The sequence below is a fragment of the Nannospalax galili genome, unplaced genomic scaffold (genome assembly GCF_000622305.1).
Source record: "Nannospalax galili isolate Female #2095 unplaced genomic scaffold, S.galili_v1.0 scaffold610, whole genome shotgun sequence".
Lineage (NCBI taxonomy): Eukaryota > Metazoa > Chordata > Mammalia > Rodentia > Spalacidae > Nannospalax > Nannospalax galili.
Genome location: NW_008329141.1, coordinates 684,109 through 696,151, shown reverse-complemented (window position 1 = coordinate 696,151; position 12,043 = coordinate 684,109). Strand labels below are relative to the sequence as shown.

General features: G+C 38.5%; 1 protein-coding gene across 4 annotated transcripts in view; it reads right to left on the bottom strand.

Moving 5' to 3' along the window:
* Positions 1–12,043, bottom strand: part of Kctd18 (potassium channel tetramerization domain containing 18) — a 26,792-nt gene that overhangs the window by 8,692 nt on the left and 6,057 nt on the right. For all 4 annotated transcript variants that reach the window (XM_008833337.3, XM_029563576.1, XM_029563579.1 and 1 more), the window contains exons 4-5: positions 6,879–7,072; positions 5,380–5,474 (exon numbers count right to left, since the gene is read on the bottom strand). In XM_008833337.3, coding sequence (XP_008831559.1) covers positions 5,380–5,474; positions 6,879–7,072 — 289 coding nt within the window. The remainder of the gene's footprint in view (positions 1–5,379; positions 5,475–6,878; positions 7,073–12,043) is intronic.

The window sequence follows — 12,043 nt, the reverse complement described above, 5'->3', positions numbered from 1 at the left end:
CAGCTCTAAGAGATCTGACTCCTCCGCCTGGTCTCTATTAGCACCTGCATACACATGTACATACACACCTGAACACACACACACACAAATAAAAAAATCTTTTTTAAAAAATAATTTGAGCTACTATATTAAGCCAATATTCCAACCAAATTTATTTTATTTTTTTTAAATCTGATATACTTCTCAATGAAAGTTTTAAAATGTATCCTTATGCCGGGCAGGCGTGGTGGCACACACCTTTAATCCCAGCACTCGGGAGGCAGAGGCAGGTGGATCTCTTTGAGTTCAAGGCCAGCCTGGTCTACATAGTGAGTTCCAGGACAGCTGGGGCTACAGGGAGACCCTGTCTCAAGGACAAAAAAAAAAAGTAACCTTATAAGCCTCAAAGATATTATACTAATAAGTCTAACATGAAAGGTCACATATTCTCTTATTTCATTTATATGAACTGTCCAGGACAGGTAAATGCATTAGGAGGCAGAAAGAAGACTTCTGATTGTGAGGTGCTGCAGGAGACAGCAGAAAAGAAATTAACTGTTTAATAGGCACCGGGGACCCTCTAGGGTAATGAAAATGTGTTGGAACTAGACAGCTGACAATTGCTGAATAGAGAAAATGCAGCCAACGTCACCAGTACATACGTTTTAAACCAGTTCACTCCACATTATGTGATTCCACTGGAATTAAAAATATATAAACCATTCAAAGACACAAAAAAATGCTTAAAGAATATTTAAGAAAAAGTGGTCTTTTTTTATTATTGAAGTTCTGGTAAACATAACTACTTCAGTAAACTGGGCAAATACAGTATTATATATAATAGATATATTTAATACCTAAGAACTCAATGAGCCTCACTGTAAGGCTGACACTCTGGAACTGCTTCACGGCACTCCAAAATCTATACAAGCTTGCTACAAAAGCATTCCCAAGCCTGGTCCACTAAGTCCACCTTATTTTCCAAGTCAAATTTATGATCAAAATTTACATAAAATAAAATTTATCCTTTTAAGGGACACAGTTCAGTAAAATTTGACAGTTGAATAGTTATGTACCCAAAGCCACAAGATAAAATGTCTACCATCCCTAAAAGCTCCTCATACTATTCCAGTCAACACCTTTCCTTCTATCTCTAGCTTTGTCTTTTCTAGAACATCATATAAATGTATCACAGAATATCTGTACTTGTCCCTGGCTTCTTTAGCATGCTGCTTTAAGATTTACCCATGTTGATGTATGTGTATATAACATATACATAAAATAAAATTGTTCAGCAGTATTCTATTGTACTTGTATCATTATAACTTGTTTAGGCAATTTTTAGTTATTAACTTATGTGTATGAGTATCTTACTGCATGTATATAAGTATACCACAAGTGTGTAATGCCAGTGGAGACCAGAAAAGCCATCAGATCTCCTGGAACTGGAACTGCAGGTTGTTAGCTACCATGTGGGTACTAGAAACCAAACCCGGAACAAGTGCTCTTAACCAATGAACTATCTCTCCAGCCCATCTTATTTTACTTTTGGTGTTTTTGAGACAGGTTCTTGCTACAAAGCCTACCAGGATGGCCTTGAACTGGTGATCCTCCTGCCTTTGCCTCCAGTGCTGGGACAGCAGGCTTGAGTTAACATTCTCAACTATAACCCCATAATTTATGATGCATCCCTATATTTTTATTCCAGTCTTGTTTGTTTTGAGATGGAAGCTATCTATCTAGCCCAGGCTATCCTAAAACTCACTATAACCCAGGCTGGCCTTAACTCAGTGATTCTCTTGCCTCGGTCTTCTAAATGCTGAGATTTCAGGAGTTAGATACCATGCCTAGCTGATTCTAGTCTTTCTTCTAGTCATATGATACGCCCATAATTAAAAACACTTCATATTTGTTTTCTACTTTTTATCATTTCTGGGTTTTGCTTTGCTTTTTAATGTGTATATTTTTGCCTGCATGTATGCAAGTGTACAGTGTGCATTCAATGCCCACTGAGGCCAAAAGAGGGCACTGAATCCCCTGAAATTGGAGTTATAGAAGGTTGTTAGCTGTCTCTGCAAGACTGTGTCCTCTGCAAGAGCAGCCAGTGCTCTTAACCACTGAGCCATCTCTCTAGCTCTTTATTTTATCAGAAGCATTCATTTATATAGAATAAAAAAAGTCATTCAAGGGGCTGAAGAGATGGTTCAGCAGTTAAGAACACTGACTGTTCTTGCAGAAGACCTGGGTTCGAATCCCAGCACCCACATGGCAGCTAACAACCGTCCATATCTCCAGTTCCATGGGAACCAATACCCTCTGCTGTCGTCCATGGGCACTATGTGACATGGATGCACTCACACACATGCACGTGTAACAATTCATACACATAAAATAAATAAATCAAAAACAAAAAAGTCTTTCAAAATTTTAAGATTTAATTATGTTTCTAATAATTTTGGATTTTAAAGTATATTTATACACTAATATATAAATGTATGTATATATATTTTTTTAAAAACTGGGGCTGGAGAGATGGCTCAGCAGTTAAGAACACTGACTGCTCTTGCAGAAGACACTGGTTCAAATCCCAGCACCCACATAGCAGCTAACTGTCCGTAACTCCAGTTCCTGGGGATCCAACAGCCTCTTCTGTCTTCCGTGGGCATTCCATGACATGGGTGCACTCTAAATATATGATATGGATGATAAACAGCATCTCAAAATAATTTAGTGCCTTTGTTCTATACTGTGAATGTACTAAAATGTATGTAACCAAATTTATCGATATTTTTTATGATTTTGTTTTGAGGATATCATTTGTATCCTTACCAAGGAAACCAATTATTTGTTTAAATTTCCTTTTAATTTACTATGTTGTTTTGTTGTATTATTTTAGTAATTGATATGAGGTTAAAATTTTACTTTTCCTCAAGTACATTTCTCAATGACTTATTAAATACTCTAGCTTAAATACTTTCCCACTCATATTTTTTACCACATAGTAGTTTTAGTCTCATAACTTTACCAGGGTTTATGCTCGACCACTGCTCCATTTTTATGACAGAACACATGGCTTTTATTATCACAGATCTATAGCATGTTTCACTATTAAGGGCAGTTAACTCATCCCTCTGATTACCTCTACTTCCTAAAACTTTCTTGGTTTCTTTACCCGACTAGCCTTTCAGCAGAATTTTAGAATCACTTCCTCAAGATTCCCAAAGAGTTCTACTGACATTTTAGTAGAAATTGTGCTGTTATAATTTAATCTGAGAATTGGCATCTTTATACTATTCAGATTTCCCATTCAGGACCATGGTATGTACTCTTATCTCCAGGGTGTCTCTTTTTAAGAGACAGTGAATGGATAGAATGGATAGAGGGACAAATGGATAAATATATCTTAACAGCATTCTTTACATCTTAGGTAGTCCCAAGGGCAGTCATTTCATGCTTTGTTGTTAGCTATCATGGTGTTTCCCATGTAATTTCTAACTGATTTATCACAGCTACCTGCTAAGCACTGTAATGTCTATACTGTCCCCAGCTACTTTAGTATACTATACTCAATATCTAAAATACTTTTAAAGTTTTCTTGAGTTTTTAGGCAGACATGTTGTCCATAAACAACACAACTGTCTCTCCCTTCCTTGTCTTACTTCTGTTTCTTGTTTTCAGGGTTCCCACAGGCTTTCTAGAGCTTTGGTAAGTAACAAGGATGCCTCAGTACATGTTTTGAAAAGTCTAAAATCAGTAGAATGCTTTGTGAAAACTGATCCTGGTTCCTCATTTCAGCTTCCAAGTTACTAGAAAAAAAAAAAAAAACCAAGCCACACCTTCCCAGCCTCCCTAGGGCATCCTGCCAAACCAAAGTTTCAAAACAGAAGAGAACACGAGGGCATCTCTTCTTCAACTTGAGCCTAAGTGTGTCAAAGTAAATTAAATCTGAGGCTTTAAAAGAACAGCACTTCGCTCGCCATTATTCACCACCCTGCCTGCTTAAGGGTGACAAGAAAGGGAAAAGGAGAACAGCAGGGCACAAGCTGACAAAAGGAAGAAGGGCCTCAGCACCACCTGAAAGGGGCGTGGCTACTGTATAGATTTACTCTCCCTACCTCCTTTCATTCATTCCCATGAAATGAGCAGTGGGTCTTATTAGCATTCCAGATTACCTGAAGACTGGACTGTGGCTCATTTATCACCAGACCCAATTTTAGAACTTAAAGTACTTCGTACCCAATAGAAACTCCATAATTACTTATTAAGAAAAAAAAAAAAAATACTTGGGCACAGAAGTGAACTCTCAGTGATCCTTAAGTTACTGGCATGTCCTTTCTGAGACTCAGAAAGAAGAAGAAACAGTACACAGGAAGAGGAAACAGTACGCAGGGCTGTTTTCCCACTAAGAGACAATGAACCTGCCACAGTGAGTATTAACAGTATTACTGTTATCGACTCCAAACAAGGATAGATTTTCAAAACGTGCATTTAAAGATATTTTAATTGCTATGAGCACTCTTTAGACATCCCCCCATTGTTTTCACTTGTTCTCCATTTTCTCTGTTTTACTATGTGTGTGTGTGTGTGTGTGTGTGTGTGTGTGTAGGTCAGAGAATAACTTTCAGGAATTAATTCTGCTGAATCACATCATTGGCCCTTTTTTTGAGTCTCCCTGTAGCCCCAGACGACCTGGAACTCACTATATAGACCAAGCTAGCCTGGATCTCAGAAAGATCTGCCTGCCTCTGCCTCCCCAGTGCTAGGTTTAAAGGCATGCACTACCACACCTAGCTAGACACCCTTTTCTTGTATCTTAAAGTTATTTCAGAAGCACACTTTTTAGAACAATGCTCGCTACACAGCAGGTCTAAATAAACTCTTTACTTCACTGAATTAAGAAAGCAAAATAAAAGCATATTTGAGGTCACTGAATTATAACCAAATAATAATTTACAGTAATTCACATGAGGTGACAAGACTTATAAGCAAACTACCTCAATGTCACCTTGTGGTGACAAATACCTTGACACACTAAAAAGTATACTTGAAAGGAAGGGAGGGAGGGAGGGGAAGAGAAGGAAATGCAGTTTTTACACTTTGTCTTATTAAGGAAAAGTAGGCTTGGAGGCTCGGGGCAAGCATGGTGGTAGAGGCTATAATCCCAGCACTCAAGAGGCACAAGTAGGAGGAGCATCACAAATTCCAGGCCAACTGCACTGGGCAACATAGTAAGTTCCAGGCCAGCTGTGCTGAGCAGTACAACAAGTTTCAAGCCAACTGTGCTGGGCATCACAGTAAATTCTAGGCTAGTCTGAGCTGCAGTATAAGACCTTACCTCAAAAAGAATTTTCAAAAGTAAAATTCTACCTGCTTCCAGGAAATAAAAGAATTACACTGTACCTTTTCCTTCCCAGGCATCAAAGGCATCCATCATCTTCTTTAGTTCTGCTACTGAATAATAGCTCCAAATGTACTGGACGTTATTTCCTGCCTCCCTAGAAATGTTGCATAAAAGTAATAAAAACCTACTATTTAGGAATGAATGTATCTATGTATATACAGCTAACAGACAATAAGTGCTTGATAATTGAAACTATTTAAGTACTGAGGAGTTCCTTTATAACCCTTAACACAAGCATGCATTCATAAATCATATCATAATCTAACTTAAATTTGTTCTTTTAACTGTAGTATAGTACTTGTTAACTCCACAATATAAAAGTACATCAACATATTTTAAAACGAACCAATTAACTCTAATTAAATTAGAAAGGATTCAGCTTTAATGAAACTTTCCTAACATCATGTCAGGAGTTTGTATATTTTATATAAAAACATTGTTGCCTATAAAGAATTCAGAAACTGATGCTACTTCTAATCATCTGGAAAGCAAGCTTATATGACTATATATTAGTAACTAAAATGTGACCCAATTCAATCTCCCAGAGAATATAGAGAATTTGCTAAGTGAATTGACCAGTATAAGTAAGATTACAGATAACATACTAAAAGGATAACCTTTAAGATGGCTTAGCAGTTAAGAGCACTAGCTGCTCTTGCAGAGGTCCCAGGTTCTGTTCCCAGCACCCACATGGTGGCTCACAACGAACTCCAGTTCCAAGGCATCTGGATGCCCTCTTCTAGCTTCCATGGGTACTGTTTGCACATGGTACGCTTCAATACATGCAGAGAAAAAACTCATACACATAAAGTAAAAATCACTTTTTATTTAATTTTTATTATTTTTATTTTTTGTGTATGAGTGTATTGCCTGCATGTATGTGAGTGTACATGTGTCATGCAATGCCATGGAGGTCAGAAAAAGAGGGCTTCAGATTCCCCTAGAACTGGAGTTAAGGACGTTAAGGATGGTTCACAGCCGCCATATGGGTGCTGGGAATCGAACCTGTGCTCTTAACTTCTGAGCCATCTCTCCAGCCCCATAAATAATCTTTTTTAAGAAAAGAATCTAACATGTTGAAGTCTGGGAGCCAAGGAAGGCCTTCCTCATTTCTCAAATAAGATAGAAGGCAGAATCTAGCCCTGGGTCACTCAGTGGGCTTGCTGACTCTGAGCCACTGCTTTCCTCACACTATGGTCCAGGGGAGATGCTAGGCATGTGGCTTTTCTTCCTTTTTGCTTTGTAAAGGCCTGTCATGGGACTCAATGCTCACTGTGCTGAGAACCACTGTTCTTAATCCTGCAGAAAGCTAGGACTTCATTCTCTTGAAAAGGTCGTAATAATAATCTGTTCCTGAAGCAGACATCTCCACAGCTCTGAGGGTTTACTGTCTACTGAGGCATGATGACAGCCTTTTTATCAAGCACATATGTCAGTAACAATTTTTTAGAGCCCAAGACTTTCTATTCTTCTTTTTCACATTTAAATTTGAACATACCTTTTAAAAATGCTTTTACTGTGAATTCTTCCTCCCAGCTGCTTATCAATAGCATCTGTTCCATCAGTTTTTGTCGCATAGACACCAATAATTCTACTCTCACAGCTTGCACCAGATGTGTTAAGATAGTGGAGAACCCAAACTGTTGGCTGATTGCAAACTAAGCCATATGAATCACAGAAGTCTGTTAAAGCCTAAAGCAAAAATACACATAAAATTTGGATTTAATTATGGAATAAAGGATGAATATGCTAGCTATATTTCTTTCACATAAAGCTGAAATTTGAACTGGTCATAAGGGAAATAAAAAGATAATAAATTCAGCCTAGTCTTTAAAAATATATATGATAAATTCACTGGTGACAGAAGATCATCACAAAAAATACCACTCAAAAATTCGACCATGTGGGGACAGTGTGATGGCTTAGCAGTTAAGAGCACTGGCTGCCTTGCAGAGAGAGGTCCTAGGTTCTGTTCCATGGCAGCTAACAACTGTCCCTAACTTCAGTTCCAGAGGATCTTATGCCCTCTTCTGGTCTCTGTGGGCATTGCAAGCACATGGTACACTACATACATGCAGGCAAAACACTCATACATATTAAATAATTTTTTAAAGCATTAAAATTCAAAAATGCTTCACTCAGAATACTCTTCCAAATAGGATTTCTACCTGCAAACATCACTTTTTTTCTTTTTGAGACAGGGTCTCCCTGTAGCCCCAGCTGTCCTGGAACTCACGATGTAGACCAGTCTGGCCTTGAACTCACAGAGATCCGCCTGCCTTTGCCTCCCAAGTGCTGGGATTAAGGGTGTACTTTTAATTGTATAATCTTCATATAATGTCTAAAAGTTAGATCTTCCTTGTCCTCAGAATATTTTCTCAGTTTTCTCATTTGACTCAACCTCTCTTTCACTTTCTAATTCATCCCCATGGCTGGTCCTTATTTTTTGCTCCACATTCCAACTACAGATGAATGAGATTAACTTGTTCCTTTATACTGAAAGACAGATACTCTAAGGTCCATGCATACTGTCTGACTCACTGGCATTTGCAGCCATTATGAGCTGAGCACTGTCCTAGGTACTAGAGACATGAGGATGAATGAGAGACAGAGTCCCAGTCCTCCCAAAGTTCATAGGTAAAGACAGACACTAAATAAGCTATCAACATACCATAGTAAATCCTCATCATAATACAATGTGCTACACACAAGGCATGGAACTAGAGCCTTCCTTGACACCCTAAACCCCTTAGGGACAAGCATCCTTTGTTTGCTCACTGACAAATCCCTAGTGCCTGGAATAGTGGCTGAGACAAAGGAAACACGCATGTCTCACACTTTCATTTAATATTGCAATCTAACTCCTCTGTTGGCCTTTAACTTTATATGCATATCTGTAAGAATTCTTTGGGGCTGGAGAGATGGCTCAGTGGTTAAGAGCATTGGCTGCTCTTGCAGAGGACCTGGATTCAATTCCCAGCACCCACATGGCAGCTAACAACCATCAATAACTCTGGTTCCAGGGGAATCCAAAGCACTCCCTGACTTCCATAAGCATTGCAGGATACAGGTGTACTCACATACATGCAGGCAATACATTCAGACACATTAAAAAAATAATATTTTTTAAAAAAAGAACTCCATGTAGATAAAGCTTGGGTAAAAAAAACAAACGTTCTCAAATAAACCTTGACTAGATATATATTTTGTTCCTTAATATCTTTTGTTCCTTAAACTAGTTGACTAAACTATTACCATAGACGTTTTAAGATTATGTGTGTGTTATTTTTGTCTCATCCTTTACATATCATAACAAACCTACACAGACCTTTATCACTTGCTTAGGCTTTCTCATTTTTTTCCATTTTGGAAAATATCTCCATTCCCACATCCTTTTAGCATCTTTTACACTTTCATTTTCTTTTTTCAATAATTATAAGACATAATAACATTAACAAATAAATTTTCTATCTATTGTGAAAATTCTTTTCCTTGGGATACTAAGCAATGCTTATTCCCTTTTAAGGGTCTAGTGTCAAACCAATGTTTGATTAAAGTTTCACTGGGGAACCAATGAATTTACTGAGCTTACTTACAGAGATGACTGAGGAGTTGCTGAGGTGTATGAATGACCATTGGAAAGCCTTTACCCAGTATGGGTCAAGCCTTCTCTTCCTAGCCTTCCCCAGACTGTATACTTTAGCCCTCCCCAAATCTAAGAGACCATGTCTGATTAGGGCCAAATTACATACAGTTGGCTGGGAAGAGTGGCTGGATACTCTAGTGAGGGTCCAATGATCCTGTTTGCCCCTCCTTTAATGAAGGAGTACAACCAACAACAAGCCCAAGCTTTAGCTACATAGCACACGGTAATTAAAAGTACCAGACTGGTGGAACTAACCTTATTGGATGTTTAACAGCCATATTTTGAGGCCTATACTAATCTGGTCAGAGAGACTTAAAGGACAGTTATTGCCCCTTGCCCACCAAGGTCAACTAAGTTCCAGGGGACTATGGAACATCTCTCAAAATGTCCTGTAACTGTGGTGAGTCACCTGTACTCTTGTTCAGGGAGGCCATGGAGACCCCACCAGATGGACCTGAACCAGTATCCAGTCTACAAAGGGGAGGGTCAACTCAGAGGAAACATTTCCTCCATGCTTCCAAATGAAGCCAGCCATGGGCAAGCAGGACCTTTGACTTATCTTCACATAGATGGAACTGGTAAAAGAAAGGAGCCAGGGGTGCCTCCCAAGCCCATATGACCCGAGGAACAGATCCTCAAACGGCTTTAAGTGTAAATATAAATTGATTTATTTGGACTGTATGGTCTTAAATACCCAAAGAGAAAGTATAACCAAAGAGTAAAGTGATCAGTATATTTCTTTAAGCGTTCAAGGGATTATACTTTCCAGACATTAGGCTTTAGTCTATATGAAAAGTTATTCAGGGGCTGGAGAGATGGCTCAGCAGTTAAGAACACTGGCTGTTCTTACAGAAGACCCAGGTTCGAATCCCAGCACCCACATGGCAGCTAACAACTGTCCATAACTCCAGTCCCAGGGGATCCGACAGCCTCTTCTGACCTCTGTGGGCAATGCACGCCACGGGTGCACGTACCTACATGCAGGCAATACACGCATACATGTAAGATAAAAATAATAAATAAAAATTTTTAAGAAAGTTATTCAGACAATTATTTCTCATTGATGATTTTGTTCTGAATCGGAAAGTGCTGCTCAGATATAAGACTTCAAATCTTGGTCTCCAATACTGTAGTGCCCACCCGTAGCTAAGGGAGACAACCCACTAATTGTTCTAAGATGATGGCCAAATTTATTTTTTCTCCCTATCTAGAAGCCTTTGAGAGGGAACTGATACTGATTCTAACCACTCCAACAGCTATCAAAATATCTGATAGCAAATCCTGAATCACTCTAGAGTCCAGCCTTAGCAGACAAAAGAAAAATGAGGAGGAACTCAATAGAGGGATGCTTTTAGAAGCGCTCATCAAGAAATTCCAGTGGACTCTCATATGAACATTTGAAATTTGCCCAGTTCTAACCTTTTTCTAGTTCCCTGTCTAGAACTTGTAATGATAATTACTCTTGCCTTTACTTCTTCTTCACATTTCCTATTCACTAGTCAAGGACTTTCTTTTCCCCCTACAGGTAAGAGATATGCAATCTGGGAGTCTTTTAGATAGACCCACTGAAGGGGTACTCCAACTGCCCCACCCTGCGTCCCTGTTCAACATGGAAGAAGCCAGAGCGGTCTGTGTCCCATTCCCTATCTGCAAGCTGGGTAACCTCTTCAGAGGGTGGTGCTGATAAGAATAGGAAGTAGGAATTGGCTAGGCAGTTAATGTAAAAGGACCCCAAAGAAAAGTAGCCAGTTTCTTGACTACAAGTCAAAATGCCCTTGGGCCTCTTAGCAACATACTCTGTTCCAAAGGCCGAAAATGTCAAAAGTATTTGGGAGCTCTTATCTTATCCTTAAAAGATTTTAGGGTTACCTCTTCAGAGGGGGGACTGTTAGAGTAGCAAAAAGCCCCATTAAAAAAAGGAGGAGGAGGAGGAGATGAACTTATCAGAAAAAAGTGATGGGGTGATATGGGAGGAGTTGGAGGGGAAGGAGTAGGCATGGATTTGATCAAAACACCTTATATGCGTGTATGAAATTCTCAAAAAATTATTTAAAAAAACAACAACAACAACAACAAAAAGAAGTCCAAATTACACTATAAACTATTCAAGGGCAAGAAATGGATACCTGGTACCTCACATAGTCTCTTTACAGTGCCATATATGACACAACATTTGAAATAAACATGTGTTGCCTGTTGGAACAAATGTGAGCAAGCTTTGTCCTTTCTTAACACAAAGCAGGAGTCAAAGACATTAGGCTAAGATTCAGAAGATGAATGCTAACCCTCTCTAAACTTCCAGAGAGGCTTTTTTTAGCCCTATTCTGCAGATTTGGTAATCAACATTGTAAAGACTATTACTTGGCAATTAAATTTATGAATAACTTCCATAGTAAAATCCATACATCCATACAAATTCCTGAAGGGGATTTTGTGCTGCACTCCTAATAACTAATCATCCATTATTTTGCTCCCAAAACACTAACATCCAAATAAAAATTTCAAACCAGTTCACATTTTTAATATCAACAATTACCTAGGGAAATAACTTTCTTATGTGCTAATTAATAGCAAATATAGTACTTATCAATACTATATATAATGAAGCTTTTCAAATCATGTAAAGATCTTTAAAATGTGATTTAAAATAGAAACTTCTTGTTAAAAGATTTACTGATTTCAAAGTGAATTCAGCAAATGAATGCTTTAACATAATTGCAAACTGCTATACTCATTAAGTCACGTAAGAGTTTACTATTTAGCATGACAATCTTTTATAAACAAGTTATCTTAGTAAAGAAAATAATATCACTATACCCTCATTAACCAACTGTAGTATTTCTCTTAATTTAAAAAGAACTTTGGAGCCAGGCGTGGTGGTGCACACCTTTAATCCCATCACTCTGGAAGCAGACGCTGGCAGATCTCTGTGAGTTCAAGGCCAGCCAGGTCTACATAGTGAGTGAGTTCCAGGCCAGCTGGCACTACAGGGAGACCCTGTCTCACAAAGACCAAAA